The sequence below is a fragment of the Sciurus vulgaris genome (genome assembly GCF_902686455.1).
Source record: "Sciurus vulgaris genome assembly, chromosome: 10".
Lineage (NCBI taxonomy): Eukaryota > Metazoa > Chordata > Mammalia > Rodentia > Sciuridae > Sciurus > Sciurus vulgaris.
The window spans coordinates 71928125-71950103 of record NC_136470.1 but is presented as its reverse complement, the minus strand read 5'-3'; the positions used below and the strand labels follow the sequence as shown (position 1 = coordinate 71950103).

At 33.4% G+C, this 21979-nt stretch overlaps 1 protein-coding gene across 1 annotated transcript in view; it reads right to left on the bottom strand.

Moving 5' to 3' along the window:
- Nucleotides 1-910: 910 nt before the first annotated feature.
- EAF2 (ELL associated factor 2) overlaps nt 911-21979 on the bottom strand; it is a 34786-nt gene continuing 13717 nt past the window's right edge. Inside the window, exons 3-6 of the mRNA XM_079155350.1 lie at nt 14803-14939; nt 12587-12732; nt 5630-5890; nt 911-1194 (exon numbers count right to left, since the gene is read on the bottom strand). Of these exons, the coding sequence (XP_079011476.1) occupies nt 1148-1194; nt 5630-5890; nt 12587-12732; nt 14803-14939 (591 nt within the window). The 3' untranslated portion in view covers nt 911-1147. The remainder of the gene's footprint in view (nt 1195-5629; nt 5891-12586; nt 12733-14802; nt 14940-21979) is intronic.

The window sequence follows — 21979 nt, the reverse complement described above, 5'->3', positions numbered from 1 at the left end:
TACACCTGTTTGTTTTGGGGCTCCATTTTCATGGTATATTAGTCCATCCTTTCACTTTCAGCCTGTGACTGTCTGCTTATAAGGTGTCTTGCAAAGAACATACAGTTGGGTCTTGTTTTTTAATCCATTCTGGCAGTCTATGTCTTTTAGAGAGTTGAGACCATTGGAGAGTTGGGACCATTTACATTCAATGTTATTATAGAAAGATGTTTATTAATTCCTGTCATTTTCATTTATTTCTTATGTTTAATTTGGTACTGTTTCTCACTTTAAGCTACTTTTCAAATGAGATTTGTTCATTTGTGAGCTGAGGCTGGGTTTTGATTTCTCCTGTGTGGAATATTTCTGTTAAGTATTTTCTGTAGTGCCAGATTAATAGGAATTCTTTTTAGTTTATGCTTATCCTGGAAAGTTTTTATTTCTTCTTGGATTCTGAAGGATATCACTGCTGGATATAGCAATATTGGTTGACAGTTACATTCCTTCAGAACTTGGAACACATCATTTCAAGTCCTCCTGGATTTTAGAATTTGTGCTGATACATTGGAAGTAATTCTGATTGCCTTGGCTCTAAATTGTGAGCTGACATTTTTCTCTTGAGGCTTTTGAAATTTTTATCCTTATTCTGTATGTTAGGCATTTCAATTTATAATGTGTCATGGAGAGGTTCTTTTTTGATATTGTCTGTTTGGAGTTCTAAATGCTTCCTGTATCTGGATGTCCATCTCATGAATCAAATTATTTTCACCTAAAATTTAAGGAATATCAGATAGGAAAGGCTCAGATATACAATTTAAATCATAGAAATTTATTATACATCAGTAATTCTGCTATTTCACAATTGGAGACAGCAGTGAGAAAAAATGGAACATTGAACTTAAGACTAGGAATCTTGACTTGTCACAGTTCCAACCTCTGAGTTTGCTTCCTCATCTGTCAAACTTCGTAAAAATTTTTGTTTCAATTAAATGAAGACAACATGTGAAAATGCCAGTATTCAACAAAAAGCTTAAAATTATGAATTTAATTTAATTTCCTTTATCATCAAAAGTTAAGACATATTTTCCTATCATACTAGTCTTTATTCTTAATACAAAATAAATTATCATATGCCTTAAAAATGTTATATTTATAGCTAAAAATTTCTTCAGTCATCACTGTCACTTCCTGATTCACTCAGCTGCAAATCATTTCCTAAAATCAAAGAGAATAACAATGTTAGCAATTAAATATTTAAATATTAATATTTATTACAAAAATATAGTAATTAAATATCTAAATATTAACATTAACTTACTTTGCATAACATAAATATTATGCAAAACATAATACCACAAGTGATTCTGTTGATAGCATTTTGTCATTTATAATCATACTGCTTATCTTGTAATTTAGTCACATAATTAGTAACTCAAATAATACTGCCTGTATTTGTCATAATTTTAGCATCATCTGGCATCTACTTTAGTCTTCTTTCACATACCAACATTACCTTTCTTTTTATACCATCGATTTATTACACATGGTTTAGATCAGACCATCATTTTGGAGAGTGAAAAAAAATGTTACATGATTTTTTTACTTAAAATGCAGTCAAGATCATTAAAGAATACATTTAAAGAATACATCATCATCGATTGCTTTTGTAACTCATTTGTGGTTTGGTCATGGAGCTTACATTTCAGTGGAGAAAGACAGAAATGAACAAACATGTAACATAATGGCTAGTATGGATAAGTGCTATGAGAAAAGAGCTGGGTATAGAGATAGTGATGGAAGGTGCTTTAGACAGGGTAGCTGGGAAATGCTCATGTAGAGAGAAAGTGATAAAAAAAAATGAGGTGGGGGTATGCAGATGTCCAAACCAAAGGAACAGTAATGTATAGAGGGAAAAGAGGGGTGGGAGGGGAGGGGGGAAGGGGAAAAATAACAAAATGAATCAAACAACATTGCCCTATGTAAATTTATGATTTTTAATTAAAATTAAAAATTAAAAAAAGAAAAAAAAAAGAGGTAATAGCAGGCATTTTAAAATCTTTCCTATGTCAAAGGGAAAGCTTTAGGGGTTGGGGAGATAGCTCAGTTGGTAGAGTGCTTATCTTGCAAGCACAAGGCCCTGGGTTTGATCCCCAGCACTGCAATTAAAAAAAAAAAGTAAAGGGAAAGCTTTCAGTATTTCACTATTCTGCATGATGTTTTCTGTAGATTTTCTATAGGTCCCTTTGTTTGCCTTAAAAGTTCCATTTTATTTCATTTGTTGTTTTTTAAAATTAAGAATTCATTGATTTTTACCATATGCCTTTTCTAATATATTGAGGTGTTCCTTAATGGTTTAAGTTTACTAATGTGACAAAATCACATTAACTCAATTTCAAATACTAACCCAATTTTATATTCCTAAGATAACCTATCTTGATCATATATACATATATACGTATATTATTGTTATGCATTGCTGAGTTCAGTTTGCTAACATTTTGTTTCAAGTTTGTAATTTATGTCCATAGATCAAGTTCATCTGAAATTATATTTTGTCCTATTGTCCATGATGAGTTTTAGTGTATTATGAGCTCGGGAGTTGTTTTCCTTTCAATGTTTAATGTTTTTATGTGATATTAGAATACTTTTTTCCTTAAAATAATGGTAGGGTTACATTAAAGACTTTTGGTGTGGAAAAAAAAAAAAAAAAAAGAAATGGCCCAAGTGGGGAGTATGCCTGTTGTGTTATTTGACTTGCAAGAAGCCACTGTGGCTACAGTGGAATGAATGAGGAAGAGAATGGTGGGAAATGAGGTCAGAAAGACATCCAGAAGATCAAGGTAAAAACTCTGGATTTTATTTGAAACATAATGAGGGTTAATGCAAAAATTTTAGGCAGGCAAATGACTTAAATGAGACTGTACATCAGTGAATACACAACAATGGTGTGGAAGAAACATGAAGCAGGGAGAGGAATTGCATCTATTGCAGTTTATCACATAAGAAATAATGCTTTGACTGAAGTGCTGAAGGTCACCCTTTCATCCTTGATATTTAGCAGACTCACTACTGTGTGTTGAGATCTATATTTGTATTTATCCAGCTTATTACTGAAGTAGATTCATAGCTTTCTTCAAGTTTGGAAAATTCTCAGAATTGAGTTTTTATACTATCCCTTTCATTCTTTCTGGAATTCCCACTGCACAATGTTGATTTTCTGTATCTACCTTATCTCTGAACTTCTCTCTCTTTGTATATTTTTATTTTGTGCTGTGTTCTGGAATAGTTCCTTAGTATTATCTTCTATTTCAATAATTCATTCTTTAACTGTGTCCAGTCTACAGTTTTTCCCATTTATTGATTTTTTTCAAATATTTCAATGACCAATCTTTCTAACTATTTTTTGTTTTTTGTGGTGCTGGTGATAAATTCTCTGCTACTGAGCTACATTCCCAGTCTCTGAATCTTTTTAACAATCTATTAGATTTTGATTCATTTCTGCTTGGCTTTGTTGAATAATTCTGTTTTTAAAGTTAGTCTTTGTGCCTCTTCTGAACATTTTCAGCATACTTCTTTAAATGTCTTTGTCCTTAAAATGTTCTATAACAAATTTTCATTTGGAAAGAATTCATGTTCCAATTGTTAATTTTGTTGGCTTTCTAAGCATTAGATTTTTTTTCTGTATGTTTTAGAATTATGTTTGCTCATTTATTAACCAAAGAATATTCCCACCTGTACCAACACTTCCCATCCTCCCATCCTCTCCAAAATACTGTAGCTTCAAATAGAACACATGACTCAGGTAACCTGAATCATATCAAGCACTTTTAATCCTTCCCTGAAGGTGACCAAGCTTCTAACTGCTACCACCTCCTTTTGAACTCAGGAGCCTGATCAAGTTTGTTGTTTTGTGTTTGTACTCTAGTTCCTGTCTATGGATGTGTTTATCTTATATTTGATCCTGGTCATGTCTGGCTTTATCTTTTTTATATTTTATCCAACTGTTGTAGTATTTGGCACAAAAAGAATTTTTAAAATATAAATTCACTGTGCCATGTAGTACCAGAAAACTATCCTACAGTTAAAAAATAATAATTCTAAGAGATAAACTCTCTTGAACTCTTCCAAAATATTACAAGAGGAAACCGAAGCTTCAGAAAAGTCAAATGAATTATTATTTCTCAGAAAAATTTCCTAACGTCTACTCAGCTTCTCATTCAGTCCAACCAACCTGAGTTTTCTCCATGTTCCCTTAGCCATTTAAATTGAGTATTCAGTTACTGGGCTAGTTGAATTTTTTCTAGATGCAACCTTTTTTCATTAGGATTAGCAATCAGTTCAGTTTTAAGTAAACAAAGAGTCCTTTCCTCCAGGGAGTACCAATCTGCATGCCTTGATTAAAAAGTATTTACTAAGCATATACTATGCATTACATACTATGCTCGGAGCTAGTATTCAATGATAAGCAAAACACAAGAAATTCCCAGAGAAAGAGAGTAAATCACACAAATAAATGTTAATTTACAATTTTTACAACTGCTATAAAAAAGATATATCTGATATCTTATGGGGTTATAAGAAGGATAATCAGACTATCAGAAGGGGAAGGAAGACTTTTTTGAGAAAGTAAACACTGAACTGCAATCTAAAGAAAATTTTAACCACATGAAAAGAAGAAAAAGTTTCTGGTTGTATGAATAACATGTATAAGGGCACTGAGACAAGTAAAAGTATTTCATACGTAATAAAAAGAAGGCAAGAAAGAGCAAGACCATTATGTTAAAGCACTGTGTCTCTGTTTTCAAAGAAATCATGTTATTGAACTGAAAAGTTTAAAGCCAGTGAAGTAACAAATTGTATCTGAGTTGTGAAAAGATCAATATAGCTACAATGTATATAATGGATCAAAAATGGCTTTGAGTAGATAAGAGGTAAATTGGTTAAGAAATACTTGTAGTAGTTAAAGCAAGAAAAAAATGAAAGTTGAACTAGAATGGTAGTGGTAGAGATGAAAGAGTTGATTAATTTGAAAAATATTTGGGAGGAAAGATCAAAAGAACTTGGTGAAGGATTAGCTACACTGTAAAGAGACACAGACACCCAACCCTTGAATGTAATCAGGATTCTGGTCTGCATAATTAGATTAATGCTGCCTTTCCCTAGGAGGAAATATGAGCCAAGGATATGAGTTGGGTTGGGACAAAGTGAGTTTAGATTGACGTTTACTAGGAGATGCTGGAACATGTATCTAGACCTCAGAGGTCTGGGTTAGAGAGATAAATTTCCAAGTTACCTACATGTAAGTAGTGACTGAAACAGAAACATAAAAGGGATTATCTAGGGAAAGAAGATAGAGTAAAAAGAAAAAATGATTCAGGAGTAAACCTTGAGGAACTCCAACTAAAATGATTGAATAGAAGTTTATAAACCTGCTAAGGAGAAACAAAAGTATATAGACAGGATAAAAGTCAAGAAGGCATTATATTACAGTCAAAAGAAAATGAATAATTCAATAAGAAGGTCATGGTTAATAGGGTTGAATACATAAAACAGAAGTCTTCTTCCTCTTTAACCAAATTTTAGATTACAATCAACATGGCTCCTCTGTGAATTCTTACTTTTCTAATTATTCATGTTTATGTATACTTACGTAAAGTATTCATCAGAAGGCCACTGTTGTCATGAAATCTATTATGACTAGTATCTACATCAGAAGTTCTATACTGTGGTACGGCAGACATGGTAGGATGCCCTGAGATATAATTCCCTGGGTCAGAAGGAGAGGATCTGTCTCCTTCATCTTCTGAGTCACTAGAACTATCCTCACTACTTGAAGATGAAGAACTTTCAGAATCTGATGAACTATCACAACTACTCATCTGGTCCATTAGACTAGCTTCTGCTTTCAGTTCTGAAAATAAAACAGATATAAATAAGCCGGTTAAATAAATAATACTGAATAAATGTAATAAAATTATAATGTACTAGTTTCTAAGAAACCATTGATGAGGAATCAATAAAGCCAAACATACATCATCTAAAGCATTCTACTTAGCTGGGCACGGTGACACACATTTGTAATCCCAGTGGCTCAGGCAACTGAGGCAAGAGGATCACAAGTTCAAAGCCAGCCTCATCAATTTAGCAAGACCCTAAGCAACTCAGCAAGAGACTGTCTCTAAACAAGATATTAAAAAGGGTTGAGGATGTGGCTCAGTTGTTAAGTGCCCTGGGTTCAATCCCTGGTACCAAAATAAATACATAAATAAATAAAAGGAATGGAGCATTTTATTTAAAAAAAAAAACAAACAAAAAAACACCAACCAACCTCCTCACCATTAAGCTATACTTCAATGGTGGGACTATGAGAATTAAAAGACATACACAATATCTAAATCTAAATTCTACATTTCTTTATACCACTGTATTTAAACATTCAAGTAACTCAATACATAACAAATAATGTGAAATTTAAGACTAAAATTTGATACTTATTTTGGAAGAAATTGTCTTCCAATTCTTTTCTTATTCTCTTACATATGATGCAATATGATACTGCTGATGAATTTCCTCATTCTTCTCTACTGTTAAGATATTCCATTATGTAAATATACCATAAGTTATTCTTTTCTATAACTGGATATTTGGGTTTTTTTTTCAGTTTTTAGCTATTATGAATAAATCTGTTATGAGAATTTTTCTGTAACCCTTTTTGTGAATATATGCATTCAATACTCTTGGGTAGGAAGTTAGGAGAGCTGAGTAGTTCTCCTCTGCTACATCTTACCACCGTGAAGTTCTGCCTCATCTCAGGCTCAAAGTAATGGAGTCAGTCAGTCATGAACTGAACCTCTGAAACTGTGAGCCTCAAATAAACTTTTTCTCCTCAAAGTTGTTCCCGTCATGAATTTTGATCATGTGTTTAAGGGCTTGGTCCTGCACCCATGGCAACATTGAACCTTTACAAGGCAGGACCTAGTCAGAGATCTTCCAATTATTGGGGCAAACTATTTGCTCTGCCACATGCTCCTTGGCACTACCATCTGACACCCCAACCAGAGGCCTAAAAGCAGTGGGTCTGCCTCATCATGGATCAAAATTTTTTAAACTGTGAGCCAAAATAAACCTTTTGATTTTATAAGTTGATTACTTTAGGTATTTGTTACAGTAATAGAAAGCTAACATGGGAGTGAACATAAATAACCTCATTTTATGAAGCTGAGCATTTTTATTTTGGGGGTGCTTTTTAATTGCTAATACAACTTCTTTTAATGCTGTGTTAGTCAGCTTTACGTCACTATGACCAAAATACCTGATAAGAACAACTTAGAGGAGGATAAGTTTATTTGGGGTTCACAGTTTCAGAGGTTGGGTCCATGGGTCTGCTCACTCCATTGTTCTGGGCCTGAGGTGAGGCAGAACATCATGGTAGAAGGATATAGTAGAGGAAAGCTGTTGAGCTCATGGAGGTCAGGAAGGAGAGAGAGTGGGTGAAGCCAGGGACAAGACACATAATTCCCAAAAGTACATCTCTAGTGACCTACTTCCTCTAGCCACACACCTCCTGCCTAGTTGCCACTTAGTAATCCATTCAAATTATTAACCTATCAAATGGATTAGTCTGCTGATCAGGTAGGTTGCAGCTCTCATAATATAATCATTTCACTTCTGAACACTGCTACACTGGTTAACCTATAAGCTTTTGGGGGTCACCTTATATCCAAACCATAACAAGTATAGATTGTCTACTTTATCTTGGTTGAGTTTTGCAGTTTTTAACTTTTTAGAAATTGGTCTATTTCTTCTAAATTGTTGCGTTTCTGAGTATAAAGTTGTAATATTCCTTCCTCTATAATCCTTTGGTAATTGCATTCCATAATGAACTCATTACTCTCCTAATTATAGAAATGTACATTTCTGATACTAGTGATTTGTTTTTGTCTCTTACTAGAGGTTTATCAACAGCATTAATTTTTGATGAGCTGCTCTTGCCTCACTGATTTTTTTCTACCTTCAGGTTGTTAATCTCATTGATTTCCATCTCATTATTATTATTTGTTTCTTTATTCTTTCTTTGGGTTTTAATCTGCTTTTTCTATTCTAGTTTTCCTGAGGTAGGAACTTAAATTATCATAATACCTTTACTCTTTTCTAATGTAAGCATTTAGTGCCACAAATTCCTCCCTCCACACTGCTTTTGCTGTATTCCACAAATTCTGGCATGCCGTATTTATACATTCAGTTATAAACATTTCTAATCTTTTATTTTTCTTTAATTCATGAATCATTTAGAAGTATGCTAAGTTCCAAATGTTCATAGATATTTTTCCTATTGTCTCTTACCAATTTTTAGTTTAATTCCCTCATAGTCAGGGAAACACAGTCTGTATGATTTTGGTTTTTTCACACGTATTGATGTTTGTTTTATGACTCGGGATATGGTCTATCTTGGTGAATACTTAATAGGCACTTGGAAAAAAAAAGGTACATTCTGCTGTTGTGCATATTGTTGTGTGTGTGTATGTGTGTGTGTGTGTGTGTGTGTGTGTCAGTTAGATCTTGTAGATTGATTGTGTTGTTCATATTTTCTATATCCTTAATGATTTCTTATCTAGTAGTTCTATTATTATCAGTTGCTGAGTGCAGACTGAGAAGTAACTCAAGCATAAATGAATTTTTATATTTCTTCCTTTCAACTCTATCAGTTTTTACCTCATAAATTTTTCTGTTCTTTTGTTGGATATAAAACACATTTATCTTTCCAGTGGATTAATCATTTAATTATTAATGTACCTCTTTGTAGTAATTTGTTTTGCTCTTGTCTACTTATCTGATATTAACATAGCTACACATGCTACTTAAAATTAATGTTTACTTGGTATATTTTTCCATCCTTTTACTTTCAAGTCACCTATTTCATTATTTTTCTTTTAAAAGCACACAGCTTTATGTTTTTTATGCACTCTGACAATTTTTCCTTTCTACTGGTTTACTTAGATTATTTATATTTGAAGTAATTATTAATGCAGGTTTAAATGTGTCATTTTATTATTTATTTTCTACTTATCTCCTCTGAATTTCATTTTTCTGTATTTTCTTCCACTTCTGTGGGTCACTTGAATCATTTTAGAATTCCATCTTAATTTATTCATAGAGTTTTAGAAGGCATCACTGTATATTTTTTCTTAGTAAAGGTCTGAATTTGCATTATACATACATGTCCTTTCAATGTTTTACTATTCTGAGTAAGATGTGGTGAGTTCATGTCCATTTGGGTTCCTCTTTTTTCTCCTCTTAAATCTCATTGTTACAAGTATCAGAAGATACTATAATTTTTATTTTAATCATCACATATAATTTAGAAGTCAAGTGGAAACCATAATCTACTGTACTTTTTATCTTTCTGTTGTTTTTTTCCTCTCCTGATTCCTTCTTTTATCAATTCTTTTCTGTTTGAAAAACTTCCTCTGATCAAAATTTAACAGTAATTTCCTAGCAACAAATTCTTTCAGCTTTCCTTTTTGAGAAAGGCTATTTCTTCCTCACTAGTAAAAAATCATTTTGGCAGACAGAACTCACAATTGACATTTCTTTTCACACTTGGAAAATATTATGTCAGTTTCTTCTGATCATCTGGGTTTGGTGGGAAATCTGATATTATTTGTATGTTTTTTTTTTTTTAAGATAATGTGTCATCTCACTCTTGCATTCAGAACTTTTCCCTCTGTCTTTATTTTCTGTAAGTTTAATTATGATGTTTCTTGAACGTATTTTTTGAGTTTATTCTATCTAGGTTTGTTCGGCTTCTTGAGTCTTGGGATTAATGTCTTTAATCAAACCTGAGTGGTTTATATGCATTATTTATTCATTTATTTATTTTTTGGTGCTGGGGATTGAACTCAGGGCCTTGTGCTTGCAAGGCAAGCACTCTACCAACTGAGCTATATCCCCAGCCCTGCATTATTTATTTAAAAACTTTTTTAGCCTTTCTTTCCCTCTCCTCTGAGGCTCCAGGACCACAATGTTGGATCTTTTGTCATTCTTTCACAAATCCTTGAGACTCTGCTAATTTGTTTCAGTCTATTTCTGTTTTCATTTGGGATAAATTCTATAAATCCTTAAGTTCACTGATTCTATTTGCTCTCTAGTAATTGTGCCTATCCAGTGAAATTTTTATTGTTACTGTTGTAATTGTATTTGTTAATTCTATAATTTTCATTTGATTCTTGTTTAAAACTTCTCTTTTACATGACTTGCTTCAAGAAAATTTCTAATTAGGTTGTATTTGTGACAGCTGTTTTCAGATCATTATCAGATAATTAACATCTGATACATTTTGGTGTTTTTTTTGTTAACTGTCTTATTCAAGTACTGATTTTCCTGTTTTATGGTATGAGAAGTAATTTTCTATTTTGGTGATTATGCTAGAGAAGATCTATTTAAACCCTTTATTTTTAACAGGTAGTCACCCTGTTTAGGTTTAGCATGCAGATCCTTGCCCACATTTTTGGGTTGTCATTCAAATGATAATCTAATTTGCAGAACTTTTTCAGAACTGTTTTTTGGTTTTCTTAATAAATCTCCTACAGTTAAGAGTTTCCACTGGTCCCTGCTGGTGAACTTGAAGGAAAGGAGGAATTTACCAGGCAGAGGGAAAAGGAAGTCTGGCCTGACAGAATGAAGACTGCTTCCTGAGTCAGGTATTTTTTTTTTTTTTTTCTTTCTTTCTGGTGGTTGGCGCTCCTGTTTATAGGGAAGGAGAATGGAAAGTGATTCACAGTGAGGTGCTTGTTATGGTAGAATCGCCCTCATCAGTGCCACACAGTCTCAAGATGTCTTTCCATAGGAGAGAGGGATGTGAGAGAAGGGGATGGGTCTGGGAGGTAGAAAGGGAATGAATAGTATTCCCTGGCTGAGTATCTGTCATTGTGGGATTCCACTTAAAGATGCTTTTTGTTGATACAATGTCTCTGATGGGGCAGGGAGTCTTAAGTCAGGAATAGGAGAGCACATCCAGAGCAGCAACCACTCATTGTGGCATTATTCCCTATGCTGGTACCCCAGCCATGTGGTCTCTGGATTGAGGAAGGGAATCCTGCACCCTACCTTATTTTTTAAACACAAATTCCAGATAAATCAAAGATATGAATGTAAAACTTAGGGTACAAAATTCTAGTACAACTACTAGACATTATTTTGAGAAGATGATTCAACCATCATGGCAATACTCAGTTGCACAGGAAGGTCAAGAATATATTTTATAGGATACAGTCTAAGGAACATGCTATACAAACATTTCAAGGTAAACGATGCTCTATTCTTATACAAAGTTAGAACAAGAAAACTACTTAAATCTCCACAACTCTTTTCCCTGAGTTATACTGCAATCAATACTTAAGGTCTTTGCTACAAAAGTGCCACAAGAAGGAATTACTTGTACTGGAAATTACTGCTGAGGACATTATGCAGTTTAATGCTCTCGAGAATAGGTTCCACACAACAAATTCCTTTTAGGATTTAGTAGCAAGGAAGAGTCTGATTCTCTGATTCTTTGGAACCTGTCTCATAAAATATGCTACTTGTGTCTTCATTTTTGTCTTGATAGCCAGGAAGCTCAGAGCTATATTTAATATCTTAATAATTAGCAAGTTTAGGGCTGGCGATATAGCTCAGTTGGTTGAGTGCTTACCTCGCAAGCACAAGACCCTGGGTTCAAATTCCCAGTACCAAAAAAAAATAATAATAATTAGCAAGTTTGCTTTAACTTCCTCTTCAATCTCTTGATTTTCTATTCCAGTTTTGTATTGTATACACATATAGGATGACATCATGATTCAAATCCATTTTGGAAGTAGTCATGATATAAAAATAAAAAACGATCTTTTGTAACAACAAGGATTCTTTCTTTATGTCTTTCTATTAGTTTAGGAGCTACTAATCCATTAGGGAATGAATACTGTATTGAACTTAGAAAAGGGAATTAAAATTGGATAGCTACACACAAATTATGAAGGTAAACTGTAGAAGCAATATCCTTTGGTGACTGGGTCTCACTGCTGCCACAATTACTATATCATCAACATCCTAACTGTAGCTTTAAAAAAATGGAGATTTAAAATTTCTTACTTCCAAAAGGATGGTACCTTCCTAGAAATGCCTTCCTACTGAGAAGTACACAGCAATTCAGAAAACTTGCCTGCTGCTTCTGTTTACTACATCTCCTCATTTCCCTGTTGATCTGGTGGCATCTTAGACATCTACAGCCTGGCTATACATAAAGAACCTTGACAGGAAGATGCTGTAAAGAATTGAATATGAATCATCACAGCTGCCAAAAAAGAAGAAAACTATAGTTACACATAAACAGCCATTCTTTTTGCCCTAAATAATAATAAAAAGATACAAATTATTTTAATGTAATAGTCTAATGTATATATTATCCTAGATCATAAGCTACATTTTCACCCCAGAAAAATGCGTAATTACAAAAAATACTTTGCTCTCATTAAAAGGCTTACAGTACCACTGTTAATTTAAATGAAAAATTTTTACTTAATATTTCTTAATTATATCATACAAAGGGAAACTATGTATACTTAAATTTTACCTCTTTCAATATCATCCATTAGAGATGTTGGGGACATCTTATCTTCAGATGGAGAATGTTTTACAAGATTGGGAAGCCTAGTCGAATTCTGCATTTGCTGCTGTTGTTGCTCCTTACGATACTGAATTTTACTGCTTCCTTCAACTCTGCAATTAAGAATATTAATGATCAAAACAGGTATGCAAGGGCTGGGGATTCCACTCAGTGGTAGAGTGCTTGCCTAGCATGTGGGAGGCTATGAGTTCAACCTCTAAGCACAGCAAAAACCAAAAACACTCACAAAAACAGGTGTAATACTAATATAATAATTTTGACTTACAAAATTACCAAACTTGACCACTTCTTCTTTTCCTTAGAAATCTTTAAAATGAAATTCAAGAATTAAAAGATTAGTTTAATTCATTATTTCACAAGTATCTATCCAGTGTCTGCCATCTGTGGCAAGCACACAGGTCTGTTTAGGGGTACAAACATGAACAAAAACAAAACTGCTCAAATTCTGCAGATAGGACATTCACAAATGACCGAAATAAAAGAAAAATACAAGTTTATAACAGGTTGAAAGTATTCTCCAAGTACTCAATTCTATTTCTATTAAAACTAAAACATTTATACACTTTCCATTCATAACTTTAAGATGTTAATAAAGGAGATTCATATGCTTTCCTTTCAACCTCTTTAAGAGCTCGACCTCTGCCTCTCCCATTCCTAGTCATCAAATCTTGTCAGTTTTTCCTTTACAAAGTATTTTGCACCTCACTTTCTTCTTCATTCCTTCTCTCAAAAATCCTGGTTTATATATTTTTCTGTTTCCCACATTATTTCATTTTGTGTTTCCCTGCTGGGATTAAGATTTCAAAACAGAACTTAAAACATGCCAGTTACTGATTGCAAAGATTTTAATATGTAACAACTGGCATCAAGAAAATATCTTAATTTCTTGTTAATAGTAAAGGAATTAACCTCAACCTTACCTTTACCACCTTACCTCTAACCCACTACTGGTATCACCCCTACCCCATTTTCCAATACTTATATACAGACACAGAGAAAATTTCTACTCTGTTTGAAGAGGTCTGATTCATTGTGATTCATTGGTCCTGAAAAAGTAAAAAAAAAAAAAAAAAAAAAAAATTCCCTGCCTTCGAACCTTGCTTATGTCTTTGTATTCTTTCTGATCAATATAAATTAATATTTTCCAAACTTTCCTACTTGTAAGAATTAAGGGAGGTGGAAGGGAAAGGTGAAGGTGAATAAATATTAACAAATAGAGCTCCTCAGTCTCTCTCTCTCTTTTTTTTTTTTTTTTTTTTTGTTGAGCTCAGTGGTGCTTTACCACTAAGCAACATCCTTAGTCCTTTTTATTTTTTTATTTGGAGACAAGGTCTTGCTAAATTGTTCAAGGGTCTCACTAAATTGCTAAGGCTAGTCTTGAACTTGTGATTCTCTATCTCAGCCTCCTGAGACACAGGGGTTACAGGTGTATGCCACCATGCTAGACTCCAGACTCCTTCTGTGAGCTAACGTTCGATTAAAAACTCCTCTATTTTTTAACAAGCACTCAAGGTAATTCTTATGATCTTCCCTCCTTTCAAGGTTTCCATGAATGCTCTAATCAAAATGACCTTTACCTTACCTTAATTTCTAGAGCTATTTTTATCTATACTATTTGTATATCTTTTAGAGCAAGTGCCCTTAAATTACACGGTAAATAATGCACTAGTTATTTCCAAAAAATGATTTAAGATAGCTATATTCTCCTGTTCATTTTAAAAATTAAATGGTATGTTAATCTGACTTGAATGCTGAAGTTCTGAGGTTAGTGTTTATATAGCAAACTTTACTTTTTCTAGTGCATTACATATTCTAGATGCTCAATAAGTTTTTACTAATGGAAATAAAATTATTTTTGGAGAGTATATAATGGCTTCTTCCAGTTCATCCTATGAAAGCATCTACAATAAAATAAAAGGCATGCTCACCCATATAGAAAGCATTCAGAAGTGAAACAAGCTCTCATATATCCACAGGGAAATGAAGTAATACGGTTTGATCAGGAATCTCCACCCAATTAAAAATCAGAAAAATAATCAAAGATTTCTTAGTACCCCAAAATAACTTTATATAATACTCTGACTTAATCTGACATTTTGCTGACATTTCCTTAGAAATGCATATATTGATTGTTAAAATATTTTTTTCACTGAATCACCTACCTTGTTTTTTTTACAGTAATGTTGCTGCTGAGTTTCTCTAGTCGACATTCTCCAGTATCATGATTAATAATCAAAATGCATTCTTTTAAGTAAGGTTTCTTTGAACCTTTGAAAACAGTTACAGGTGTTGTTGAACCCTGTTTAAAAAGTAAATTATCATTATTGGGAAATGTGTAATAGAAATTCGAATGGGATGGACATTGAATTATTCTGGTATTTCTGTATTCAACTGTATTTCTCAACTCATATTATACTTTAAGCAACTTATAAACTACTTAAATTTACTACCCTGGAATCAAAAAGTATGATTTAAAAAGAGATGATTTAAAAAATAGGCTAAGATCTCAATGCTGCTAAAATTGCAGAAAGGGAAAAGAAGAGGTACTTACCCTAAACCTAGAGATCTGTTTCACTGGTCTATGATGGGCAATTAGAATTCTATCCAATATAACATATATTTTACAGGTAAGAAGATAAGCCTTGAATTCTATTTCCTATACCTCTTCCTCCTTATTGCTTCCTAAATTTAATTTTTAAAATCTGATATTTTCCCCTGTGCATACTAAGGAAAATAAACATTATAGGTATAACTGTTACACTAAACCCACTGATTAACTGTAGCATCCTTAAGAGTGAGAACAAGATATTATGTGCTTCATGATGTGATATAAGAGAAAGTGCACAGCATTACACAGAATACTTTTTCCAACAAACAAAAAATCCAAAGACTTTAACTCTTATCAAACTTCAAATACTCTCTCATTAAGCCTTTAGTTATATAACTATCATTATAATAAATATGGTGAAGAGAGAAACAAGTTAAATAATACTAGATGGGAGTAATTTCAACCAGATTCTCAATCAATCAATGGAATAAAAAGGGGAAGGGACGCTTATAGAATAAGAGGTAAGAAATGTAATATCAAAATCAACATGGGAATCTTATTTGGAATCTAGTTAAGATATTTTAAAGACAAGTGTCTAAAAAAGGCATTTTCAAGGGTATAATGTAACTGTGAATATAGACCAAGTATTATTGTTAGGTGTGATAATATCATGGTACTTAGGGAAAAATAAGAATGTTTTCTCAGTTGGAGATGCATTTAAAAAATCAATATAAGAAATGGCATATCTCTAGTAATAAGAGAAATGCAAATCAAAACCACCCTAAGATTCCATCTCACCCCAATTAGAATGGCGATTATCAAAAATACAAGCAACAGGTGTTGGCGAGGATGTGGGGAGAAAGGTACACTCATACATTGCTGGTGGGGCTGCAAATTAGTGCAGCCACTCTGGAAAGCAGTGTGGAGATTCCTTAGAAAACTTGGAATGGACCCTCCATTTGACCCAGCTATCCCACTCCTTGGCCTATACCCAAAGGATCTAAAATCAGCATACTACAGAGATACAGCCACATCAATGTTCATAGCTGCTCAATTCACAATAGCCAGACTATGGAACCAACCTAGATGCCCTTCAATTGATGAGTGGATAAAGAAACTGTGGTATATATACACAATGGAATATTACTCAGCCATAAAGAATGACAAAATTATGGCATTTGCAGGCAAATGGATGAAATTGGAGAATATCATGCTAAGTGAGATAAGCCAATCTCAAAAAGACAAGGGACGAATGATATCGCTAATAAGTGGAGGATGACACATAATGGGGGGGAGGGAAGGGTTAGTGTTAGGGTTAGAGTTAGGGTTAGGGAGGGGGGCAAGTATGGAGGAAGAAAGTACTGTATAGAGGGTAAAGAGGGGTGGGAGGGGTGGGGGGAAGGGGAAAAAATAACAGAATGAATCAAACAACATTACTGTACATGGATTTATGATTACACAAATGGTATGCCTTTGCGCCATGTACAAACAGAGAGGCAACATGTATCCCATTTGTTTACAATAAAAAAAAAAAATTTAGATTTCAAAAAAAAAAAAAAAAAAAAAAAAAAGAAATGGCATAATGTCCAGAATCTGCTTTAAAATATGCCAGGGGGAAAACAGTGGTAAGGGAATAAATAGTAGTGATAAGTACATGGAAGTTCATTATACTATTCTGTCTTCCAAAATAAAAAATGAAAGAAACCTAGATTATTACCAGTAACCTATATATACTTTTGTGTTCTTCCCTGTCTTTTGTCTTGCCACCTCCAAAACATGAAGGAATTTTATGTTTATCATTTTCTTGCTTTATTCCACATATCTGCACTTGTAAGTAGTACACAGCTTATTTTTGAACTTTATAAAAAGTATATTAAATTTTTAAAAGACTGATTATAATGATTTTATCAAATAAAATAGTACTATTAGATCAGGTGAGAAAAAGATGATTTCTAAAAATACTAAAGACCTATCATATTAAAGAACTTAATCACTAGATATTTACTAAATGGCAACTAGGAGGAATATGAAATAAGTTTAGAGACAGAATGCCATAAATGCAGGGAGAGGGGGTAGATGAGTGACTGTGGAAAGTAGAGTAAAAATGATTAAAGTAAAAAAAAAAAAAAAAAAAGGAGGGTTTTCGTTTTGTTGTTTGTTTTTACCTCTCCCTAAGACTAAAGTGACCTAAGGAAATCAAGAATTCAGAGAACCCAGATGAAGACATATCTGGGTTGGATCTAAAAGGGTTAGACGAGGAATACTTAGCTGAAGTCAGAAGCAAGATCATGAAAAAACAAACTGGGTCTACTTGGCTGGCAAGTTAACTTTTGAGATGTCTTGGCTGAAAACAAGTGAGTAAGATATACCAAAATAGCAACAAGACTCTCAAATTACAGATAATAAGAGATTTGTGCAATGTTTTTTCTTAAAGATGTTTTTATTATTACCTAGAATGGAAAACATTTTAAAATGACAATGTATTATTGTACATTGAGCTCCTGAAGAATAAGAACTGGATCATTAATTTTATTTCTAGTGCCTGTAGAAGTACCAGGACCTTTACAAATGCACAATGAATGTTAAATACAAACACCACGGACAATTTTTCATCATAGGTCACAAGTTTTCATAATCTCTGTATTTGCTTTCTATGGTTTAAACAAGTTTTGTAAAATTTCAACTTTCTTCCTCATTAAAATGAACACCATTCCTAACCTTTAAGCCTTAATTTCTTCCCATTCCCTTAAAGTACCAAGTAACTAATAAACATGTGAACCATCTTTAAAAAAACTATTGAATACCTCCTATTATTTCCATGTTCACTACTATTATCCAACTTCAGAACCCAATCATTATTTCATCTATTTACTATTATCTTTCTCTCTTGCTCTAATTTTGCTATCCATTATACTGACAAGAAAATCTAATCATATTGTTCCCATGATTAAAAATCTTCATGTACTTTAAAAATCTTATGCTTCTCAGGATTAAAACCAAACTCCATAAACCTATACATGGGGTTCTTCAGGATCTTCTCACGTCCTCTGCAACATTCTCAACCTGCCACTCACTCTTTGCAAACAATAGAGAACTACATATAATTGATTTGTATTAGTTTGGGACTAGAATGTCCACCAAAGGTCCATGTGTTAAAGGCTTATACTAGAATGGTACTTCTGGAACGTGGTAGAATCTTTAAGAAGAGTGGCCTCATGGCCACACACAGCGTGGACCCCCAAGCTTTCCTTTAAATCAGTGGAAGATTCCATGACCCCATTATTCTAAAGGCCTGTGGAACAGCCCCAGTGCCAAAGGAAAACATGCCCCAGTCTACTGGACTTCTACTCCAGCTAGCATCACCTGTGGAGGTGGTTGCTGTCTTGGGTCACAAGTCAACCTTAGCAACAAGGAGCCCACAACAGTGTGGACCCAGCATTGCACTGGTCTTGGCAGAGTGTGGGCTCAGGATGTGATACAGCTGGGCAGCTCTGGTGTCCATAGGTGTGACAGGAGCCTGGGGCTGGTCCATCATGGTGACACTTTATACAGCTGGGCAGAATGCTGCACAGTTGACCACAGGCCAGTAACTGTGAACAAGGTATCGAGGCCTACCCTGGCCCCAGGTTGACGCTTATGGACCAAACCTACTTCTTCTAGGTACTCTTCCTGCTTCTTTCTGAACAATATACCAATATTGTATTTGGGACAAAACTGGATTTAGATTGCCCTCTTATATTCCCTGAAAATCTGGACCTGAGTGCCATCTAGTGCTGAAACAGTGGAAATGAATACATGTGCAAAGAAAGGAAGCAACCTGCTTAGAATTTTTGAAAAGTTAGGCACAAATAAATCGGGTTAGGAAAAATGGAATAAATAACTGATACTTCAATGCCCAGATGACATCATATACCAACAAGTATCAAGAGCTTTCAATAAAACATGACCACACTTAGAAGTCATAAAAAGGTGACAAAAACTGATCCGACAGTAAATCATTATGGGAAAACAGAGAATTTAAAACACTTAAAATAGCTGTTTTAAGGAAGCTCAATGAGCTTGAAGAAAGCAGACAACATTTCAATGCTCTAACAGAGAAACTTAATGAAAAGATGGAAGCAACATCTTTACTTAATTTACAATTAAGCAAATTCTTGAGCTGAAAAATACCAGTAAAAGTAAAAATGCTGTAGAAGGCATCAATAGCAGGATATATCAAACAGAAGAAAAGAATCAGCTTGAAAAGAGTTGGAGAAGGAAGAGAAAAGAAATAAGCTTATGGGAATTTTAGGACTACATTAAAAGAGCAAAATAGGATACTGGGGTTCAAAAAAAAAAGGTAGAAAGTTTACCCTAAGAAATAACAGAAAACTTTCCAAACTTAAAGAACACAAATATCCAGGTCCAGGAAGTCAAAGATCACCAATCAAATTTAACTCAACCAAATCTATCCTAAGGCATTATCTTAAAATCAAGCTCTTTCCAGCAAGCAATATACAGCAGATTCTCAAGACTGCAAGAAAAAAGAAACAAATAACATACAGAGGTGCCCCAAATCATCTGAAAGCAGACTTCTCAGCAGAAACTTAACAGGACAGAAGAGAATAGCATGAGCTTTTCACAGTACTGAAAGAAAAAAGTTGTCAACCAAGAATATTGTATTCAGCAAAAATATCCTTCAGAAATGAAAGAGGGATTAAGACAATCCCAGGCAAACAAAAGTTAAGAGAATATGTCTCCAACTGACTTCTCTTACAAGAACTGCAGAAGGAAGTTCTTTAAACTGAAAGAAAGGTTAATGGTAAGAAGAAAATAGGAAGATATAAAACTCACTGGTAAGTGTAATTTATACAAATGTTCTAATATTGTAAGCACAATACATGATATTTTTAGTGTGAAGACTAAACAACAAAAATAATTAAAAATAATAATTACATTAACGTGTTAAGCAATAGGCAATATAGAAAGACATAAAATGAAACACCAAAATAGAGGAAAGAATGGAATGCAATTGAGTTTTCTTATTACTATATTTTCTCTTGTTCTTTTCTGTTCTTCACTATCATGTTATTGTTAATATTTCATAATAACTTGTTATATAACCAGAAGGTGCTTTATGTAAGCTTTATGGAAACCATAAAGCAAAATCTATAATGGACAAACCAAAAATGATAAGAATCAAAACATACTACTAGAGGAATTCATTTAATCACTAAGGAATGAGGGAACTACCAAAAAATTTAAAAAAATATATACTAGAAAACAAGCTATATAGATGCAGCTATAAGACCTTACATATCAATTATTACCATGAATATAAATGGATTAAATTCTCCAATTAAAGGACATACAGTGGTTAAATAGATTAAAAAATAGAACCCAACTATATGGTGCTTATAAGAACTACTTTCCCTCTAAGAATACACATGAACTGAAAGTGGCATTCCATGTAAATGGAACCCAAAAGAAAACAGAAGTCGCACTAACCGGTAAGACAGGTAAGACAGACTTTTTTTCAAGTCAAAAGCAGGTCATTATAAAATGGCAAAGGGGGTCAATTAAGCAAGATAAAATAACAATTCTAAATATATATATACATATACCCAATATTGAAGCTCCCAAATATATAAAACAAGTATTCATAGACATAAAGGGAGAGAGACAGTCTCCAATAAGAGATGGGGACTCTAATACCCCACTTTTAGCAATGGACAGATCTTTCTGTCAGATAATCATTGAAGAAACATCAGATAAAATACACCCTAGACCAAACTGACCTAACACATCTATATAACATCCTGTCCAACAGCTGCAGAATACATGTTTTTATCAATAGCACATAGAAGATTCTACAGGACAGATCATATGATAGGTCACAAAACAATTCCCAACAAATCAACAAAGTTTTAAAAATTTACATTGTATCAAGTATCTTTTCTGACTATGATGCAATAAAGCTAGTTTTTAACAAGAAAAACTTTAAAATATATGGAAATCAAACAACTTACTTTTGAACAGCCAAAGGGTCATGAAGAAATAAACATGTTAAAAAAAAAGTTCTTGAAACAAATGAAAATAAAGAAATAACATGTCAAAATCTATAGACTACAGCAAAAGCAATATACTAAGAGGTGAATTTAGAGCAATCAATGTCCACATTAAAAAAATATTAAACAACATATCACTGCACCTCAAGGAACTAAAACAAAACAAAACAAACAAAAGGAACTAAACCTAAAAATAGTAGAAGAAATAATAAAGTACAAAGCAGAAATAAATGGAGAATAACAAAATATAAATAAAAGGTCAACAAAACAAAAGCAGGTTCTTCAAGCAGATAAACAAACTAGACAAATCCTTAGCTAGATCAACGAGGAAAAGAAGAAACTCAAATAAAAGCAGAGATGAAAAGAGATTACAACTGATATGACAGAAATACAAAAACATTAAAGATTATTATGAACAACTACATGCTAATAAAGTCAACAGTCAGATGCAAAAATCCTCAACGAAATACTAGCAAACCAAATCTAACAACACATTTAAAAGATTATTTACCATGATCTCATGGGATTATCCCAGGGATGCAAGAATGGTTCAATATATTCAAATCAATAAACATAATACACCATATCAATAGAATGAAGGACAAAAATCTGAAGGTCATCTCAACTGATGCAGAAAAGACATTTGATAAAATTCAACATCTCTTCATGATAAAAGTGCTGAAGTTGGGCATGGTGGCACATGCCTGTAATCCCAGTGGCTTGGGAGGCGGAGGCAGGAGGATG